This window comes from Glycine soja, chromosome 15 (genome assembly GCF_004193775.1).
Source record: "Glycine soja cultivar W05 chromosome 15, ASM419377v2, whole genome shotgun sequence".
NCBI lineage: Eukaryota > Viridiplantae > Streptophyta > Magnoliopsida > Fabales > Fabaceae > Glycine > Glycine soja.
This window is the reverse complement of record NC_041016.1, coordinates 38,327,661-38,350,589: the sequence shown is the minus strand read 5'-3', so window position 1 is coordinate 38,350,589 and position 22,929 is coordinate 38,327,661. Positions and strand designations below refer to the sequence as shown.

Below are 22,929 nucleotides of genomic sequence, written 5' to 3'. Positions count from 1 at the left end.
GGTGTATTCAAGGGATGAGAAGTTGCTTATGCACTTTTTCCAAGATAGCTTAGCTGGGGCAGCAAACACCTGGTACACTAGCTTGGAACCCTCCCGGATCCATTCTTTGAAGGACCTAATGGTTGCCTTTGTTAGGCAGTATCAGTACAATGCTGATATGACTCCAAATAGAATGCAGGTCCAGAACACATACAAAAAGGAGCACGAATCTTTCAAAAAGTATGCCCAAAGATGGAGGGATTTGGCGGCTCAGGTAGCAACTCCTATGATGGAAAGGGAGATGATCAACATGATAGTGGACACACTCCTAGTGTTCTACTATAAGAAGTTAGTAGGCTACATGCCGTCTAGCTTTGCGAATCTAGTATTCGCGGGCGAGAGGATCGAGGTAGGCCTAAAAAGGGGGAAGTTCGACTATGTTGCCCCTGCCAGCACAAGCAACAGAAGATCCGGGCCGACTAGGGCAAAGAGGAAAGAAGGGGACGCTCAAGCCGTGACCTCGGCTCTTGCTTGGCCAAAACCTCAATCAACCCCTCACAATACTCATCAATATGTCCAGCACCATCCGAGCTTTTTGGCCTGCATCGGAAACTCCTCCAACTCGGCACCCGTCCAACAAAGGACACCAACCACACCACAAAGAGCTCCCGCTCAAGCCCCGGCTCCTGCAAGGCCTCTTCCCACCGGTGATTTCAATCCTGGCACGAGTTCCAATCTGGGGAGGAACCCTCCAATGAAAAAGCTTCCAAAGTTCGCCCCGATTCTGATGTCATATGGGGATTTGTTGCCATCCTTAATCGCCAACCAGTTGGTAGTGGTGACCCCTAGAAGAATTACCAGTCTCCTTTCCCGAGATGGTACAACCCCGACACGACCTGTGCGTATCATGGGGGGTACTCCAGGGCATTCGATCGAGCAGTACGTGTCCCTCGAGCATAAAGTCCAAAGCTTGATTGATGCAGGATGGCTAATATTCCAAGAAGATGGTCCGAATGTGAAGACAAATCCGCTTGCCAATCATGGGGGACCAGTGGTAAATGCAATAGAGGCATGTGGGCTGCAGAGGCCTAAACAAATAAAGGATGTGGTAACCCCAAGAAGGTTTATCTTTGGAGCATTACAAGAGGTAGGCATCGTTTCCTTTGATGGGCACAAAGGGGACTCCTGTTTGATGCATCCAGGTACATCACATGACATGGAGACATGTTCAACGACGGAGGAGCTATTACAACAAATGATGGACCAATGCCGATTTGAGATCAGTAAAGGGAACAAGGGAGAACAACACGTGTACATGCAGTCGGAAGACAAAGAAAGCCCCGCTAGACCCAAGCCTTTGGTGATACACTTCACCATGGATGTGGCCACCCAGAAACCCCGAGGCCTTCGCCCGGTTTCGGGTAGCAAACCTGTTTCGTTCCCTTATAGAAGCAACAAGGTGGTCCCGTGGAGATACACCCCTCAGAAGCCAAGCGAAAAGAAAGAGGAGGCCACCGACACTGACTTACCTTCTGCCAAAGTTACCAACATTATCGACCTAAGTGGTGATGTAAGCTCCATTGGAGCTTGTAGGCCTAGGATCTTCTTCATCAATGGATTCCTTTGCTTCTTGGAAGATGAATGGCAGTGGAATGGAGAAGGAAGAGAGAGAGGAGATGCCACTTCAAGGAGAATATGAGTCTAGAAGAAGCTCACCACCATAGGAGGCCATGGATAAGAGCTTGGAGGAAGAAGGAGATGAATGAAAGGAGAGGGAGAGAAGAGCATGAAATTTTGTGCTCTAAGAGAGCTTTGAATCTGAAGTTTAATTTTCAAATGATCAAAGTTGAAAAAAATGCACACACATGTCCTCTTTTTATAGCCTAAGTGTCACACAAAATTGGAGGGAAATTTGAATTTCTATTCAAATTTCACTTGAATTTGAAATTGAATTTGTGGAGCCAAAATTTTACTAATTATGATTAGTGAATTTTAGCTATGGTTCAGCCCACTAATCCAAGATCAAGTCCAAGATTCTCCACTAAGTGTGCTTAGGTGTCATGAGGCATGTAAAGCATGAAGGACATGCACAAAGTGTGATTATATGATGTGGCAATGGGGTGTAGCAAGCAAATGCCCACCTCCCCCTCTAAAATTTAATTGTATTGGGCTTCTCCCAATTCAATTAAATTTATTTCCAACCACACACATCAAATATTCACTTAATGCATGTGAAATTACAAAACTACCCCTAATACAAAACTAGTCTAGGTGCCCTAAAATACAAGGGCTGAAAAATCCTACATTTCTAGGGTACCTTACCTATATTATGGAGCCCTAAATACAAGGCCAAAAAATAATGAAACCTCAATCTAATATGTACAAAGATAAGCGGGCTTCTCTTGAGAACCATGGGCCCGAAATCTACCCTAAGGCTCATGAGAACCCTAGGGCCTTCTCTTGCATCTCTGGTCCAATCTTCTTAGAGTCTTCTATCCAATGCCCTTGCAGGGTAGGATTGCAGCATTCCCTCCCCCCTTGAAAAGTATTTGACCTCAAATCCCGAGGTTCTTGAAACTCTAGGCTTTTTTCCTCAACACCTGTAAAAAGAACAAAAACATATGTATTAGTGGTGTTTGGTATGTTGAAGTAAGGTAAGGTCTGAAAACCCATTTCCTGGGCATCTTCCCATGAAGGAACATGATTCCTCACCAACTCAATGAGTGGTGCTACAAGTATAGAAAAATATGGGACAAACCTTTTGTAAAAGTTTGTTAAGTCATGGAAGCCCAAAAGTTTTCTTATACTTGGTGGAGTGGGCCACTCAGGAATGACCTTTATTCTCTTAGGATTCATGGGAACCCCTTGATCACTATTTAAAAAATTAAGAAAAGTAATACAATAAAACATACATTTTTCAGTATTTTCATGTTGATTGTTCCTACCAAAAAGTATGACAAACCTAAGGTGTCCCATATGAGTACCTAAGTTTGTATTGAAACTAAAAATAAGAACAAACCTACCTAATGAGTCCCTATGTACACAAATCATGAAGATGTTGGGTGCTCGAGTGATTTTACAAAAGAGGGTTGCACCTCTCAAAACATTCATCATACCACCTATTTTAGGGATTTGGTGCCTAATAATACCTATTTTGGGCACCAACAAAGCACAAGGGTTTAAGCTCTTGCGAACCAAACCCTCATCCAACAACTCCTTTACTTGATGAATGAAATCAAACCTAAGAGGTGTGGCAATGCTAACAAGTGTCTTTTTACAAAGGAGAAAATGTGGAGGTTGTCTAAGAGGGGAAATTTCTTTAATATTTGCTGTTATTTCAAAATGCCTTTCCTTCTTAGCTAACCTCTTGGAGGAGATGCTTACCTCCTTAACCATTAAAGGTTGTCCTTCTTGGGGGTAGATTTCTTCACTAGATTCTTCCCCTTTTGCTTCTTCACTTTCACTAGAGGAAGATGAAGTAGTAGCCTTATCTTGGCTACTATAAATGTCTTGGCTCCTCATAATCATGGTTTTCTTGGTGTGGCATTGAGAAGTAATGTGTCCTCTTCCAAGACATTTAAAACACTTTATAGAGCTAGTCTTTTCTTGCATACTAGCCTTAAGGGGTTGCTTTTCTATTGTCTTCCCCTTATCATCTTTGGGCTTAGAAGGTGTTGTCCCTAAGATGCCTAGACCTTGATCTTTCTTTGGATAAGAATAAGAGCCATAAGATTTTAAAGTAGACTTCCTTTTAAGTTGTTGCTCTACCCTTATTTCCCAATCTAAGTTAGCCTCTACATTGTCCTTCCCATGGAAGGATGGGAGGTCAATGTTAGCCTCTTGAGGCCTTCTATCCTTTTCTCTTCTTTGGAAATGATGTTTAGTATGTGAACTATGGCGCCCTCTATAATAGTTGCTAAGTTCTTCAGTTAAACTCTTGCAAGAATCATGACTACTATAGGAGGCAGGTTTTTCTCTTTTCATTTCTTTCATTTTTTTCTTCTTTTTTCCTCTCTTATTTTCTCTCTTTCATCTTGACTTATTTCTTCCACTATGTTTTTCCTTTTTCCTTTCTCTCTTGTTTTTCTTTCCACAACTTAAGGGATCTCAACTCATCTAATATCTTATACAAGGGGTCCTTAGGAGTAGAACCCTCCCCATTAACACTAGATGAAGAATGAAGACTCATACTGGTTCCTAAGTTGTGGTTCTTTCTTGTTGGGGGTTTGAAAACAAAAGGTAAAAGAAATTATGGTTGAAACTAGCCAAAATAAACACTAAAAGAGGTGTGAAAGATAAGGAAAAAACTAAATGGTAAAAGGCAAGCTATCTAGGCGGTTTAACAATGGAAGGTAAAGGAAATAAGTTATGGAAGTAAGCAAGAAATGTAAACAAGGCGAATCCTAAGAGTGTTTGGATGACCAGATTTAAGGTTCCCAACAAAACACTCACAATCCTAAGGGAAAATTGCCTAAAATTATTACACACAAATGGAAGTAGGGTGACCTATTGGAGGCTCCCAACTTACTTCCAATGAAAGGCCTTTTTGTTACAAAATTTGAAAGCAATGAAAGTAAGTAAATTGTCAATTACAAAATTACAAAAAGGTCCACAATTTTGGTGGTTGTTCTCTCTTTGGTGATTCACTCAATTTGGAGTGCTTCTTAGTCCAATAGCTCTTAAGGCGGTTTTCCCTTGCTTCTAGACTCAAATTCTTCAAGGGATGGCATCAATCCTCCTTTCCAAATCCTCCTTTCCAATTCCTTGTATGGCAACTCACAAAAAGGGAAACAAAGAGACAAGCAATAACCAATGACAAAAAAAATGAAATGAAAGCTAAACCAATAGAGTTTTAACAAGACAAATTTTCAAGGATTATTCAACAATTAAAGCAATGAAAAACACATAAAAGCAAGCTAGGTCTCAAAGAGAAACTTAGAATGGCTCTAAAGTAGAGTAAAAAAAAACTATAAAAAAAAAGACTCAAGAAACCTCTAGTTTTGGAACTTGTTTTCACACTAATTTTCAATTGAAATTTCAGAACTAAGATTGATATAAAATAGGCACAATTATAGAACAAATTTTGAGCCAAAACAACAAGCACACTTCCCTTTCACTTTTTTTTCCTGGACACTGATTTTTCTGCCAACTTGTGTGATTTTTCTTATTTTTTCTTTCAATCCAAATTGCTTTGTTCTTCTTTTATAATTTTGTTCTAGATGTCTATAAAATTCAGTAAAACTTTCAACTCAAAATTCGTAGTGACCAATTCCCAGTAACTTATACAAGTTCGTATGTTTAAGCTGTCAACACCAGCAATTTCATCCTAGAAATCAAGAGTAGTGTTTATGTTTCTTAAGGCTTGGATAGTTACAATTTGTTTTTGCTTATGCTCAATTATCTTGAATAACACAATTCAAGAGAGCTTAAGACTTATTTTGATTCACAAATCCAGCCACAACTCAGCACCACAACTCAACTTCCTCATAGGCATTGTCATACCCTAATTTCGTCCGGGGTCCATTATTTGTTGGCATGCGACCTTCTCCATAACACCTCAAAATGTTTAACACCCATTGTTGTGCAATCCCTAAAGTCTCACAACATTCCGGAAGTCAAAACAAGCATTATTGTGTAATCCGTAAAGTTATGTAACATTCCGGAAGTCAAAAAGAGCATTGTTGCGTAATCCGTAAAGTACCGCAAACATTCCAGAGGGCAAAAATAGTATCGTTGCATAATCCGTAAAGTTCCGAGATGTTTCTGGAAGAAACCGGTCAAAAACACGAAAACAAGAGTGTATTTAGCAAAGTGGGGTGTGTGTAAATAAACTGTTACACTCTAATTTCATCCGAGGACCATTGTTGATCGCTTCGGAAGGCTTAACAATCATCATGGTGAAATCTGTAAAGTTTTGTGAGATTTCGGAAAGAAAACAACCAAAACCACAAAAACCGGGACGGGGGTTGAAATTCTGATACTGGGGACAGATGTCGTACCGGATGTCACGACATCACGCTTCAGAACATGCAGATTATATGTGTCCGTATGAACAAGTAAATAACACAAGAGAATTGTTAACCCAGTTCGGTGCAACCTCACCTACATCTGGGGGCTACCAAGCCAGGGAGGAAATCCACTAAAATAGTGTTAGTTCAAGGTCTAACAGCCACTGTTTACAACCTTCTCACCTAACCACTACCCGTGCGATCTCTACCTAAGAGCCACTCTTAGATATGAGAAACCCCGCTCACTCCCTCTCAATCACACTCCCGTGTTTACAATTAACTCAAAGACACACCAGAGATCAACTCTGAACAAAAGGGATCAACCCTACACACTAGAGATCAACTCTACACACAAGAGATCAACTCTACACACTCAGGTCCAACACTTGATGTTAGGGTACCATCAAGGTGGCTCACAAAAGACTCAAGTCCCAAAACTCACAAAATAACACTTCAATCCCGGACTTGGTACAAAACTCGTGCAGCCTTCATGTTTATATAGCAGTCTGCGTTTCTGGGCTGCAACTTCTTGATGCTGGATGAGATCTATCTTCTTCCTGAAAATCTGCACTTAAAGATCTAAAAGATAACGTTTGATCTTTTAGTTTGAATCTTTAATCTTTAATCTTTAATCCCTGAACGAACTCTTCTAGTTTGTAATTCGAACTTTAATGATCTTTTAATTCGTTCCTAAAGATAGATCATCTAATCTTTTGCTAACTGCACAATAATCTGTTAAAGATATAACAGATTTATGTGTCCAGTATTTTCGGGCAAGATGTCAGGACATCGTATCCGACATCGTGGATCCTGCAGCTTCAATGCTTCATTTGACATTTTATCTTGACTTATGCATTGTGCAGCAACTCCAGTATTTTCGGGCAGGATGTCAGGACATTGTATCCGACATCGTGGATCCTGCAACTTCAATTCTTCATTTGACATTTTATCTTGCCTTGTGCATTGTGCAGCCCGATCTTATTCCTTGACATAACGTTGGACATCATGTGCAGCAACTCCAGCTTTCCTTCATTGTCTAAGTGCTTATGTTTTAACAAAATCTTAGCCAATCTTTTAAAACTCCGTAGAGCTAAGCACTAACAATCTCCCCCTTTGGCAAATTTTGTCTAAAACATACTTAGACACTTCCTGAGCAGGTACGAGCAGTTATGCAAGTGGGATCAGCAACTTCTATTATCAGAGTCATCAAGCACAGCGGAAATTCTTCAAGTTGCAAATCTACAAGTCTTCTCCAGGATGTCAAGACATCTCACGTGACATCAGCTTTCTGCTCCTGCTCCCCCTGTCTTCATGCTTACTGCAGCATCTTCTATCAGCTACTAGTCTTTTCCAGGATGTCGAGACATCTCATGTGACATCAGCTTTTTGCTCCCCCTGTCTTCATGCTCTTACTAGTAGCTTACATTAGTCATCATCAGCAGCAGTCTCCCCCTCAAAATCATGAATCATGCATACATCGTATCATACAACTCCCCCTCAAAATCATGACTCATGCATACATCGTATCCTACGACTCAAAACCATACATCATGACTACTATTGCATACATAGAGTCCTACTACTCAGAATCATGCATAATAGCAAGCATAATACTATTACTCCCCCTTTTTAGACAGAATTTGACAAAAGTAGAATGCATGAACTTAAGGTGCAAATATTACAGACCGATAGTAATCAATTGTTCAAAGGGACATGCCCCTATAGCCAGTAAAAGTGAAAATAAAGGTCTGATGATCATGGGGTGGCTTCAGAATCTTCATCTGATTCAGTATCCTCTGCTGCATCTTCCTCTTCCTCAGCTGCTTCTTCTTCTTCCTCAGCTGCTTCTTTTTCTTCCTCAGCTGCTTCTTCCTCTTCTTCAGCTGCTTCTTCATCATCAATGCCACTTTCTGAGAGCCTTTTGATCAGGCGTTCCAGCTCCATTTTCTTCTCTGTGGTGGCTTTGATGGTTGCTTCCAGCACCTTGCATGTGTCCTTGAGTTCAGCAATCAAGGCATCCTTGGACACAGCACCTGAAGCAGCAGCTTTCCCTGATGTCGAGACAATGTCTGGGACATGTGTCCCCTCAAACAGTTTGTAATGCAGTGATAGAGGAGATTCTCTCTTCATCACAGAGTCAATGTGGTTTAACATATTGGGATGTTGACTCAACATAATGCCACACAATACAGTAGGGAAGGCAATGGGTAATTTGACAGCAAAGGATTCTGAATGCTTAACAGTTTGATCAAATATATAGTTTCCAAAATTAAATTTGGACTTGGTTCCAACAGCATACAGAAATTTACCCAAACCTGTGGCAACAGTGGAAGTATGATTGGTGGGTACCCAGTTTGCAGCACCAATCCTGTGTAGAATTGCATACTTCACACTTAGCTTCCCTGCTGAAAGCTTCCCTTTCTTTGGCCAATGCTGGACTCGTTTGGCAGTGATTTCCTTGGCAATCTGATGCTCAGAAACATCAATATCCACCACTCCTTCAGTAGGTCTGCCCAGGTACTTGTTAATCACAGCAGGGGAGAATCTAACACACTTTCCTCTGACAAATACTTTTTGATACTCATCACTCTTTCTGTTTGTTATGTCAGAGGGAATGTTGACAATGAATTCCCTGACTAGGCCTTCATAACAGTCTCCCAATTTGGTGACTGTCTTCAGTAGTCCAGCAGCCTTAATGAGGTCCATGGTCTCCTTGCAATCCAAGGCATCTCTTCCCAGTTCTCTTTCAACCGCAAGTCTGCGTTGATACACATATTTCCACTTTTCAACATTGCCAATGGAGTGGAAAGAGATGTTGTCCAATGGTGCATCAGGAACATTTCCAGGCATCTTTCTCCCAGATTTCTTGGCCCTCTTAGATGTCGAGACATCTAGTTCGACATCATCATCAGAATCGGAAGAGGTAATTTCTTTCCTCTTCTTGGAGGGGATTGCAACCTTGCTCCTTCTGAATGTGGTAGGAGTGATTGGAGTGCTCTTCTTCTGGGCCATAGTTTTGATTCGTCCAGACCTCTTGATGGGGGTTTTTCCCTTTCGGCTTTGTAACCTTTCTGCAATGCCAGGTGCCAACCTGTTGGCAATGGGTTCCTCATCAGATTCTACTTCTTCAAGGTCAATGAGGTCACCTGGAGCAGGTTCTGGTGCCCGTGGTGCAGGGGTCTCCTCTGCGGCTTGATCATCTTCCTCTGTTGATCTCTCTTTGCTGGGGGAAGAGAGTACTTCAGCATTTGGGCCGGAAGATGTTGGAACATCTTTATTGACATCAGGCACAGAAACATTTGGGGTGGAAGATGTTGGAACATCTTTCTCAGCATCAGGCACAGAGGCGTCTTTCAAGATGCTACTCACAATACTGCGGATTTTCTTGTCCATCTCCGTGTCTACTTCCCTATGACTTGTTGCAAGGCTAGGGTTTTCAGCAATCTTCACTCCCTGTTGTCTTCTGGGAACCAGTTTCTCAGGGACAGAAGCTTGACCAGGAATTATTTGTATGGGTTGGATGTTGAATTCTGGTTGTTCCTGGTGCGGAGATGATGGTACAGAGGGTGAACCAGGAGCTGAAGTTTCTTTTGGTGAGGTAGCCATGGAGAAGAAGAGCGTTTGGAATGATTTCGTAAATCTCAGAGAACTATTGGTAAATGCTGGTGAAAACACGAATGCCACGCAAATATAAATTTGAATGAAGAATGTAGAGGGGCGTGTGAAGCAACGGTCAAATCTGTTTTGGCCCAGTAATGAATGTGCTATTAACGTTTGAGCACATTCAAATAGAAGTAATTGCTATAAGTCTTCTAGCAGACAAATGCCCAGCTTGCCCCTCAGTTTTTCAAACTGATTTGCATCCAAAGCCTTTGTGAAAATATCTGCTATTTGTTCCTCAGTGTCAACATGCTTCAGTGTGATCACTTTATCATCAACAAGATCTCTGATATAGTGATGTCTAATGTCAATGTGCTTGGTTCTGCTGTGTTGAACAGGATTTTTAGAAATATTAATAGCACTCATGTTGTCACAGTACAATGTCATGACGTCTTGTTCGACATTGTACTCCTTCAGCATCTGCTTCATCCAAATTAGTTGTGAACAGCTGCTTCCTGCTGCAATATATTCTGCTTCTGCAGTAGATAGGGACACACAGTTTTGCTTCTTGCTGAACCATGAAATAAGATTGTTGCCCAGATAGAAGCATCCACCAGAAGTGCTTTTTCTGTCATCTGCACTTCCAGCCCAATCAGCATCACAATACCCAACCAGCATTGAATCTGAACAATGACAGTACATAATCCCATAGTCACTGGTGCCATTTACATATTTCAGAATTCTCTTTACTTGAGTCAAGTGACTTATCTTAGGATTGGCTTGATATCTTGCACAAACACCTACTGCATAGGTGATGTCGGGTCTGCTAGCTGTTAAATATAGTAAGCTCCCAATCATGCTTCTGTACAGACTTTGATCAACACTGGTGCCAGCTTCATCTTTTGACAGCTTCAAGTGAGTAGGTGCAGGTGTTCTTTTATGGCTGGCATTCTCCATCCCAAACTTCTTGACAATGTTCTTTGCATACTTGCTTTGTGAGAGGAATATGGAGTCTTCCATCTGCTTCACTTGAAGTCCCAGAAAATAAGTCAGCTCTCCAACAAGACTCATCTCAAATTCAGATTGCATCTGTTGAACAAAATGTCGAAGCATCTCATTCGACATCCCTCCAAACATAATGTCATCAACATATATCTGTGCAATCATCAAGTTTTCAGCATCTTGTTTGACAAAGAGAGTCTTGTCAATTCCTCCCTTCCTATACCCTTGCTGAGTAAGGAACTCTGTTAGCCTTTCATACCAAGCTCTTGGAGCTTGCTTCAATCCATAGAGAGCCTTCTTGAGCCTGTATACATGATCTGGATGAGTTGGGTCTACAAATCCCCTTGGCTGCTCCACATAGACTTCTTCATTCAGGTATCCATTCAGAAAAGCGCTCTTCACATCCATCTAGTACAGCTTGAATTTGAGGATGCAAGCTACACCAAGTAACAATCTGATGGATTCAAGTCTAGCAACAGGGGCAAAAGTTTCATCAAAGTCTACACCTTCAATCTGAGTGTAGCCTTGAGCAACAAGTCTGGCCTTGTTTCTGGTTATAACACCATCTTCATTGGTCTTGTTCTTGAAGATCCACTTGGTGCCAATCACATTAGTCCCCTCGGGTCTAGGAACTAGCTCCCAAACTTCATTCCTTTTGAATTGCCCCAATTCTTCTTGCATAGCATTGATCCAGAACTCATCAGTCAGTGCCTCTTTCACATTCTTGGGCTCAATTTTGGAGACAAAGCATGAATTGGAGACAATCTCAATCTCCCTTGATCTTGTAGTGACCCCTCTGTTTGGATCTCCTATAATCAGCTCCTTGGGGTGCATCTTCTGGATTCTAATGGAGGGTCTCTTGTCAGGTTGGTTGATGTTTGATTCATCTGTAGCAGAATCAGAGTTTTCTGTATTTTCTCCACTTTTAGCTGCATCTGCTACATTGTCTCCCGATGTTCTGACATCTTCTTCGACATCCTTCTTTCTTGCTGGAGTTAGATCATCAACAACCACATTGATGGATTCCATCACAGTTCTGGTTCTGAAATTGAATACTCTATATGCTCTGCTGTTTGTAGAGTATCCCAGGAATATTCCTGCATCACTCTTGGGATCCATCTTTCTCCTTTGCTCTCTATCTGCCAAAATGTAACATGGACTTCCAAAGATGTGGAAGTGCTTGACAGTTGGCTTCCTCCCTTTCCAGATTTCATACAGTGTGGTTGGAGTCCCTCTTTTCAGTGTGACTCTGTTGTGGATGTAGCATGCTGTGTTCATGGCTTCAGCCCAGAGATTATAGGGAAGTTCTTTGGCATGAAGCATGACCCTAGCAGCCTCTTGCAAAGTCCTGTTTTTCCTTTCAACTATGTCATTCTGTTGTGGTGTAATGGCTGCAGAGAACTCATGAGTGATGCCTTCAGATGTGCAGAATTCAGTGAACCTGCTGTTTTCAAACTCTCTGCCATGGTCACTCCTGATTCTCTTGATGACACAGTCCTTTTCTCTTTGAAGTCTTAGACTCAACTCTTTGAATACTTCAAAGGTTTCTGATTTCTCTCTGATAAAGTTGACCCAGGTGAATCTGGAGAAATCATCCACAACAACATAGGCATACCTCTTTCCTCCAAGGCTTTCAACCTGCATAGGCCCCATCAAATCCATGTGAAGTAGTTCCAGCACCCTGGAAGTGGTCTGATGTTGAAGCTTCTGGTGGGACATCTTGACTTGCTTTCCAATCTGACATTCACCACAGATTCTGCCTTCTTCTATTTTCAGATTGGGAATGCCTCTAACAGCACCTTTGTCAATGATTTTCTTCATGCCTCTTAAGTGCAGATGTCCAAATCTTTGATGCCATATTCTGACTTCATCTTCTTTGGAGGATAGACATGTGGAGGAGTAGCTGGTTTCTTGAGGTGTCCATAGGTAGCAGTTGTCCTTTGATCTGCTGCCCTTCATTAGAACTTCACTCTTCTCATTTGTCACCAAGCATTCTGACTTTGTGAGGTTTACATTGAATCCTTCATCACACAGCTGACTGATGCTGATCAAGTTTGCAGTCAGTCCCTTCACCAGCAGTACTTTGTCCAGACTAGGAAGTCCATCATGAACTAGCTTTCCCATTCCAATGATCTTTCCTTTAGAGCCATCTCCAAATGTCACATAGCTGGTGGAGCAGGGCTCAATGTTCACCAGGAATTCTTTAACTCCTGTCATGTGTCTGGAACAGCCGCTATCTAGGTACCAATCTTCCTTAGCTGATGCTCTAAGTGAAGTATGAACAACAAGACTAACAGTCTTGTGATTTGGAACCCACATCATCTTCTTTCTGCTGCTGCTACTTTGAGTTTCATGATGTGGATGGCCATGTAGATGATAGCAAAAGGGCTTTATGTGACCATACTTGCCACAGTAGTGACACCTCCACTTCTTTCTTTTGCTCTTTTTCTGCTGCGTTCCATGATGTCGAGACCGATGTTGTGACATCGTGGCTCCAGTGCTGTTTTTGGCAGGAACAAATTCTGTCATGGTTGTTCTGCCAGCAGACTTATGATTAAATCCAAGTCCTCTCTGGTTTCCAACATTCTTCCCAAGCTGTAGCACCTCATCAAGCATATCTGAGCCTTTATTCAGCATCTTTACTGATTTTGTCATGTTTTCCAGCTTAGAGTTCAGAAAACCAACTTCTCCTTTAAGCTCAGAGATCTCCTCTTCATGTGCCTCCTTCTCAGCCTCCAGATCTGCAATGACCTTCTTCAGTTGTGCTTCTTGCTGAAGGATCTTCTCACTTTTGATGCATAGTTTTCTATAGGATATAGCAAGCTCATCAAAAGTGATTTCACTATCTGTATCACTTGAATCTTCAGCAGATTCAAATCTCCCAGTGAGTGCATTTACATCTCTGTCAGAATCACTTTCTTGTTCACTCTCTGTATCATCAGACCGACATACAGAAAGTCCTTTCCTCTGCTTCTTGAGATGAGTGGGACATTCAGCTATGATGTGTCCATAGCCTTCACACCCATGGCATTGAATTCCTTTGCTGTGACTGGGCTTTTCATCTGACCTTTTCTGGTATTTGCTACCTTTCCTGATGTCGAAAGGGATGTTCTGGACATGTGGTTTCTGCCTCCTGTCCATTCTGTTCAGCACTTTGTTGAACTGCTTTCCAAGGAGCACAACTGCCTTAGTCAGACCTTCATCAGTATCCAGGTCATACTCATCTTCTTCTCCTTCATCATTGGACACGAACGCCAAGTTCTTGCTCTTCTTTTCAGCCCTATCCGAGAGTCCTAGCTCAAAGGTTTGAAGGGAACCAATGAGTTCATCCACTCTCATGTTGCAAATGTCTTGGGCCTCCTCTTTTGCAGTGACTTTCATGTCAAATCTCTTAGGCAAGGATCTGAGGATCTTTCTCACCAGCTTTTCATCTGTCATTCTTTCTCCCAAGGCAGTGCAAGCATTGGCAATTTCAAGAATGTTCATGTGGAAGTCATGAATACACTCTTCTTCCTTCATCTTCAGATTTTTGAATTTTGTGGCCAATAGTTGCAATCTGGACAACTTCACTTTGGAGGTTCCTTCATGAGTGGTTTTCAGGATCTCCCATGCATCCTTGGCCACTGTGCAAGTGTTGATCAGTCTGAAGATATTCTTGTCAACTCCATTGAATAGAGCATTCAAAGCTTTGGAGTTTCCAAGTGCCAGTTCGTCTTCTTCTTTAGTCCAGTCTTCTTCTGGCTTCAATCCATCAGTGGGCTTTCCTTCTGTGTCCAGCATCTTGGGATGTTCCCAGCCTTTGATGACAGCTTTCCAGGTTCTGCTATCCAGTGATTTGAGGAAGGCCACCATTCTTGCTTTCCAGTATTCATAGTTGGTTCCATCAAGAATTGGTGGTCTGTTCACTGGTCCTCCTTCTTTCTCCATGTTCATCAGAATTTATCTCCCTAGATCTCACTCAGTGATTTCGAGTGTCTGCTCTAATACCAATTGAAATTCTGATACTGGGGACAGATGTCGTACCGGATGTCACGACATCACGCTTCAGAACATGCAGATTATATGTGTCCGTATGAACAAGTAAATAACACAAGAGAATTGTTAACCCAGTTCGGTGCAACCTCACCTACATCTGGGGGCTACCAAGCCAGGGAGGAAATCCACTAAAATAGTGTTAGTTCAAGGTCTAACAGCCACTGTTTACAACCTTCTCACCTAACCACTACCCGTGCGATCTCTACCTAAGAGCCACTCTTAGATATGAGAAACCCCGCTCACTCCCTCTCAATCACACTCCCGTGTTTACAATTAACTCAAAGACACACCAGAGATCAACTCTGAACAAAAGGGATCAACCCTACACACTAGAGATCAACTCTACACACAAGAGATCAACTCTACACACTCAGGTCCAACACTTGATGTTAGGGTACCATCAAGGTGGCTCACAAAAGACTCAAGTCCCAAAACTCACAAAATAACACTTCAATCCCGGACTTGGTACAAAACTCGTACAGCCTTCATGTTTATATAGCAGTCTGCGTTTCTGGGCTGCAACTTCTTGATGCTGGATGAGATCTATCTTCTTCCTGAAAATCTGCACTTAAAGATCTAAAAGATAACGTTTGATCTTTTAGTTTGAATCTTTAATCTTTAATCTTTAATCCCTGAACGAACTCTTCTAGTTTGTAATTCGAACTTTAATGATCTTTTAATTCGTTCCTAAAGATAGATCATCTAATCTTTTGCTAACTGCACAATAATCTGTTAAAGATATAACAGATTTATGTGTCCAGTATTTTCGGGCAAGATGTCAGGACATCGTATCCGACATCGTGGATCCTGCAGCTTCAATGCTTCATTTGACATTTTATCTTGACTTATGCATTGTGCAGCAACTCCAGTATTTTCGGGCAGGATGTCAGGACATTGTATCCGACATCGTGGATCCTGCAACTTCAATTCTTCATTTGACATTTTATCTTGCCTTGTGCATTGTGCAGCCCGATCTTATTCCTTGACATAACGTTGGACATCATGTGCAGCAACTCCAGCTTTCCTTCATTGTCTAAGTGCTTATGTTTTAACAAAATCTTAGCCAATCTTTTAAAACTCCGTAGAGCTAAGCACTAACAGGGGTGAACTTATCAAGATTCTCCACGTTTTGTTGAAAAAATGTTTCCGGGGCTTCCGTAATGCTTCCATAAAATTTCTGAAAACCTTGGGTAAACATATTTCACTTGATATTGGGGGTACCTTATGGTTTCCGCACATTTCTGTTAATCCTGACCTGTGAAGTCAGGTGGAGGGCGTAGATACCCGAGTGGTTATCCGTACAAAGACAACTTCTGTTAATCCTGACCCGTGAAGTCAGGTGGCACGCGGGGGTACCTTATGGTTATCCGCACCTTTTGTCAACCAGAGGCAAGCGAGCCCGTTGACACGCAAAGACTAACATCGTCATCTGCACCTTTTGTCAACCAGAGGCAAGCAAGCCCGTTGACACGCAGAGACTTACGTCGTCTTCTGCACATTTTGTCATCTAGAGACGGCGAGTCCGATGACATGCGGGGGTACCTTATGGTTATCCGCACATTTCTGTTAATCCTGACCCATGAAGTCAGGTGGCAGGCGGAGATACCCAAGTGGTTATCCGTACAAAGACAACTTCTATTAATCCTGACCCGTGAAGTCAGGTGGCATGTGGGGGTACCTTATGGTTATCCGCACCTTTTGTCAACCAGAGGCAAGCGAGCCCGTTGACACGCAAAGACTAACATTGTCATTTGCACCTTTTGTCAACCAGAGGCAAGTAAGCCCGTTGACACGCAGAGACTAACGTCGTCTTCTGCACCTTTTGTCATCTAGAGACGGCGAGTCTGATGACATGCAGGGGTACCTTATGGTTATCCGCACATTTATGCTAATCCTGACCCGTGAAGTCAGGTGGCAGGCGGAGATACCCGAGTGGTTATCCGTACAAAGACAACTTCTATTAATCCTGACCCGTGAAGTCAAGTGGCATGCGGGGGTACCTTATGGTTATCCGCACCTTTTGTCAACCAGAGGCAAGCGAGCCCGTTGACACGCAAAGACTAACATCGTCATCTGCACCTTTTGTCAACCTGAGGCAAGCAAGCCCATTGACACGCAGAGACTAACGTCGTCTTCTGCACCTTTTGTCATCTAGAGACGGCGAGTCCGATGACATGCAGGGGTACCTTATGGTTATCCGCACATTTATGCTAATCCTGACCCGTGAAGTCAGGTGGCAGGCGGAGATACCCGAGTGGTTATCCGTACAAAGACAACTTCTATTAATCCTGACCCATGAAGTCAAGTGGCATGCGGGGGTACCTTATGGTTATCCGCACCTTTTGTCAACCAGAGGCAAGCGAGCCCGTTGACACGCAAAGACTAACATCGTCATATGCACCTTTTGTCAACCAGAGGCAAGCAAGCCCATTGACACGCAGAGACTAACGTCGTCTTCTGCACCTTTTGTCATCTAGAGACGACGAGTCCGATGACATGCAGGGGTACCTTATGGTTATCTGCACATTTCTGTTAATCCTGACCCGTGAAGTCAGGTGGCAGGCGGAGATACCCAAGTGGTTATCCACAAACACACTTATGTTAATCCTAACCCGTGAAGTTAGGTGGCATGCGGGGGTACCTTATGGTTATCCACACCTTTTGTCAAACAGAGGCAAGCGAGCCCGTTGACACGCAGAGACTAACATCGTCATCTGCACCTTTTGTCAACCAAAGGCAAGCAAGCCTGTAACGACCCGCCTCGTCGCTACGGTATCCACACTATAATATTTGATAATTTCAATTTTTTGTATAAAAAGAACTCCCTTAATTTTTGCTTATGAAAATAGAAGTGATTTTGTCACAACATAAATTCATCCAACAACACGCAATTACTTAAGTGAATATGCATAATTACATAGAAACAATAATTCGGTACATGTCATACACATAACGAAAATTAAATATGTTCATATATATAATTAAAGTTCCAGTCTTATCTTTAACTCAACAAAATAAAACTTAAAAACCAACTACGGAGGAGTTGATTACAAAACACAACTCTCTCCCAAAATAACGCCAACGTCATCACGTTGGCTCGGCGGTTCCTCACCAGAATCTTACTCCCTACACCTTGCCACTGTCATTTTGCTCCCACGAACAAGGTTCGTGATCATCATAGGTATCAACCACACAATACAAAATTGCAAGGGTGAGTTTATTATAAAAGAACCAATACCAATTCCAAATAACCACAATTAGCAAGGAACATAGGCAAACATGATAAGCATATGCAAAAATCATTATTCAACACTCATATCCAACAAATATTCATCATTCACATCCAACAATTACTCATCATCCATCCATGGACCCAATCAAGACTACACAGAATGATGCATGCACCTGACTCAACACTCCGATGCAATGTGGTACGTACCAACAACAACCAAATCTCAAGAAATAGCCTAAGTGTGTCCACACGACACTCTCACATAGGGAACTGTGCTGAGTTTGTCAAGACCACCCGGTTGTGCACGTAACAGCCCCCCTCCCATAGGTGATCAGCCTGGGAGCCCAAAGGTGTTCCCTACTGTAACATCCTAGAAATTTCTACCCGGAGTTTTCAGAAACAATGTATTTTGAATGATTATATATATATAAGTATTATTCAGTGTATATGCCTATATGTTCTTGGTAGAAGTAGGAATAGTGGGGGCAAGATATGCGGGTTAGGCTAATTAAGGAAGAGAAATCCATAACTGGGAGGTTATGGGTTAATTCTTAATTAATTAGTTTAAAAATCATCGTTTTGCGTGCGACTTAAAATTTAACGAAACCAACCTCTGAACCATGCTCGGGGCTTTATTCTGATCGTTTTGATATATATATTGCTTACTTTCGAAAACTGGCCCCAACGGACGCAGAGAAACGCGAGGAACTGGAACCAGAGAAATGGCACGCAAACCGAGGCAAGATTTTAGCGTTTCAAAGGTTAGGTTTTTTCTCACTTTTTGTGGCTGAGTATGGGTCACAATCAAAAGAGAAAGTGGGCCCTTTTTGCTCCACTCAAATGGAGACATGTGGCATAGCTTAAATAAAATAATAGAAAAAGAGAAAAACCTTTTAGTTTAAAACCAAAAAACTGTTCTCTCTCCTCACTCAGCCAAAAGAAAGAAATTCAGAAGCCTTTTTTCTCCCTCTTTCACGTAGCTTTCTTCTTCTTCATTCTCCATTGAAGCTCCAAACAAAGCTTCAACCTTTGGCCATCATTTCTGCCCCAAATCGTGAAAGGAGAGCATTTTCGGAGTCGTGAAGTGCGTGTCTACGAGTGGGACTTTGAAATTTCAGGTTTGGGTGGACTTCTTTCTCCTTTGATTTTCGTGGGTATGGGGTTTTGGGAGATATGATGGGTAGTCTTGCTAGTTTTCTGCTTCATGATAGTTATTTGTGAAGAAACTTGTTGAAAGCATGTTGAAATTGCCATGTTTGGATGAGTTAAACATACCCATTCAGTTTTAGGGTTTTTATGATGATGCTTGTGATGTTTATGTGCTGAAATTGCTTATGGAAAACTGTTAGAGATGAAAGGTAGAGTTAACCTAGGGTTAGAAGGTGAGAATGTGGTGTTATGAGTGGAAAAAGAGTGAGGCTTTGAGAGTTGGAAGGCTAAATCTGGATTACGTGGTATTTGGAGGTAAGAGTGAGTTAATCCTAGCTTGAAATGCCATTTAGAACATGAGAGGAAGGTTAGGCTGAGCTAGGGAGAAAAACAAATGATCAAAGTGAACAAAGAGCCATTTCTAGGGCAAATTTGGGTGTCGAAGAGTCAAATTTTGATTCGGTGAAATTTTAAGCGTAAATCCAGTTTGAACAAGTCTAAATTGATGTTATAGACTTGTGTGAGGTGAGAGTTTGCTTCAAAATTGTCTCATTCTCAATTTCACTTCTAAAGCCTAGAAAATCCATTAAATTGAGGGGTTTTGGACACCTAGATTTTGTGTTGCTGTGGTTTGAAGCTTGGCTTTGGTTTAGACATGATTGATACATGATTTGGGACTTGTAGGATTTGATTTGGGCAAGATTGGATGAGAGGAAGTGTGATTTTCGAAATCTGCACTTATGCAGAATTTTGCTGTCAAAATAGGTGCAGCAGAAATTTTGGCTTTGCGCAGAAAAATGCTTGTGTGTGATTGACTGTGGAAAGAGTAGTGCAGAATGAGTTCTGGATGATTGCTAGTAGATCCCAACGGTCAAAATGTAGGCTTATGTACTAGAGACTTCCAGTAAAATTTTGGAGTCGATCCAACGGTTAAAAAATTGGATCGAAGGAATTGTTACTGGGATCTTTAAGTGAGAAAAGCTGTGATTTTGGTTGGTGTTTTGGGCAGAGTTTTCTGCCTTTGCCCTGTTTTGCTTGGCTGTGATAATTTGTGCTGTTTGAATGTTGTTTTGCTTGGATGTTGGGAAAGCTTGGGAGGATTTATGGGGACCCGGTGTTGAGAGAAACGAGGATATGGGCTACGTGGGAGTACGTGAGCTCAGTTGGAGGTGGGCAACAGGGGATGGTGGGTTTATGTGCGCATTGTGGATGTGGAAAACTTGTTGTGCACCATCGCCCGACCGCCACCTAGTACCACATGTGATGGGTACCCCATAATCCTACAAGCTTGAGATGAGGAAGTGTAGAAGGGTGAAACTTCCTGCTTTTATTCGTTGACCACAGAGTGGTACCTGGAGATATGTCGCGGGGGTCAGGAGACCTTGGGGACGTCAGGTGGGGTGCTATTGCCCAAAACCAAGCTTGACCAATCCCGACCCAACCCGGGCATAGTCGGTCAGTGAGAACCTGTGATGTACCTAAACAGGCGAGCTCTTGGCAGTCAACAGATAAAAGGAACAAAGACCACAAAGCAAGGAGGCTTGTGGTGGCTGGCCAGCTGTGAAACTTGATTGATATGTGAGATATGGCCTCTGGTAATCGATTACCAAGGGTGGGTAATCGATTACAAGGCTTAAAAATGAACACAGGAGGCTAAGATGGTCTCTGGTAATCGATTACCACGGGGTGTAATCGATTACCAGGCTTGAAAACGAGGTCAAGAAGCCATGAGGGCTTCTGGTAATCGATTACCAAGGGGGTGTAATCGATTACCAGGCTTAGAAAGGGGACTGGAACATTGTGGAGGCCTCTGGTAATCGATTACCAGCCTGTGTAATCGATTACACAGAGGGATGGGTCACTGGTAATCGATTACCAGGTATGTGTAATCGATTACACAGTGCATTTTTGCATATTTCATGTCTTGAGGCTGTGTAATTCGAGTTTAGCCTCTGGTAATCGATTACCAAGGCTTGTGTAATCAATTACCAAAGATGAAAAGCCTTAAGATACCCTTTTTACTTGCATGTAGTGGTTATGCGACGAATTGTATGTGGCGCAGTTAGATTCTTCGTGAAAGAGTCTACCCCTTTCTTTTCTTTCTTGTAGATCGTGATGGCAGCACAACTAATCCATGATCGAGTGGAGATGGAGTGCCTAGAGGGAGCTTGGGAGACCCTCGAAGGCAACACGAGGTGCCGATTTCGAGGCACGATTCGATTCACGGCTACTTCTTTGGTGCATCCAGATGAACCGGCGCGTACTCTTCAGCGCACTGTAGAGTGGATACTACCCACGCCTACACCATATCGTCTAGTGGAGCCAGTCAAGTGATCGAGGTGACGTCATCCGAGGAAGACCCTGAGGAGGATCCCGAGGAGCTACCTCCTGAGCCTGCTGCGGATGCTCTTGACTTTCTAGAGGGTGATGAGGACCCACTTCCTGAGGTGGATTCTCCCGAGGAAGTCATGTCGGCATCTGAGGCAGACTCTACGGAGGATAGTGGCCCGGGGGAGATGGCGATCAGCGGAGGCTCTTCATCCTAGTGGACAACTCTTTGGATTAGTTTTGTATACTTTTGAGGGTGGGTGTATCTAGGACTAACTGTTAGGTTTACTCTTTTGTTTTTGTATGGGTAGACCTGATGTATAGGAATTTGATGATTGTATACATGTGGCTGAAGCCAACACTGTGGACACCTTTGCTCTGGATGACACTATATATTTTGTAAAACTCCCATATTTTGGACAGCTTTAAATGATGAATGCATTTATAATCGATCTTGTTATTTGAAAAGAAAGCATTAGCAACTTTATTTGTAAAAGAGTTTATCGACCGTATTTTATTCTTTTATTTTCATGTGACGACCTAAAGTAATGGCTGGTACATTCTTCCTTTTGAAATAGCAAAATAGTTTAGAGATTATGAGCGGTAAGAAAGAAATGACTCCGAATAGAGTTGTGAACTGGGCATTCAGGACTCTGTAGTGAGGATTTTCCTTCTAAACCTAGTTATGGTGAAAAGAGAAAGAAATGAAAAAGAAAAAGAAGAAAAAAAAAATTTACCATGGTTTTTGTTATTTAAATTATTACTATTAAACCAGTCATTAATTTAGGGACACCACACCTACCAGGTGACAAGCCCCCTAGTACAAAGTACACTTGGCCACAGTTACTCTATTTCCTGTGTCGTATGAGCTATGATCATGGCCAAAAGTAAGTGCCAAAGACCATGGACCAATTAAAGCGCCTAAGCATCCCCTCAGAAATGCTTAGATTCTCTAACCACGCTAGTTACCCACGTCTGGGCCATCCGACAAGGTCAGTGCACTCTACCCCCCATGACATACACTCCATACGACATATGATTGTGGCCAAAAGCTAGTGCCAAAGACCCTGGAAGGTCAGTGCACAGTGCCCCCCACGAACATACACAACATGCACATGCCAATGCATTTCCAACATCAATCAACATTCCATTTCCATGTCATTCACAACATAAATATCATTTCATCTCAATGATGTTATCAACAACAACAACAACCTCATTTCATATTCACATATTCATCAATAATAACAATTCATGTTGACATGGTCTTTATTAACAACGTCATCTCAAATCAATATCATCATAATTATTATTATCATTATCATCACATATCAATTAAAATCCTCAATAGCAACATCAACAACAATTCAAACAAACACAACAATATCATTTCCACACGCACGGTCTTCAAACAACACATTTCAAACAACCAGAACAAAATCATTCATCACAATACATATATATATCGCATCCCATTAGTTAAAACGTAATTTTCTTTGAAGAAAAATCAGCATGCAACAGGGACAGGCAGATATCCTCATAGCTAGGTTCCCTGACCCTAACTATGGTGTTAAAACGATAAATTTTATAATAAAC

General features: G+C 42.1%; 1 protein-coding gene across 1 annotated transcript in view; it reads left to right on the top strand.

The window, feature by feature from the left end:
• The first annotated feature begins 268 nt into the window (after positions 1 to 268).
• The window catches only part of LOC114386118, a 129,046-nt gene continuing 106,385 nt past the window's right edge, over positions 269 to 22,929 (top strand). Inside the window, exon 1 of the mRNA XM_028346120.1 lies at positions 269 to 1,549. Within this exon, the coding sequence (XP_028201921.1) occupies positions 269 to 1,549 (1,281 nt within the window). The remainder of the gene's footprint in view (positions 1,550 to 22,929) is intronic.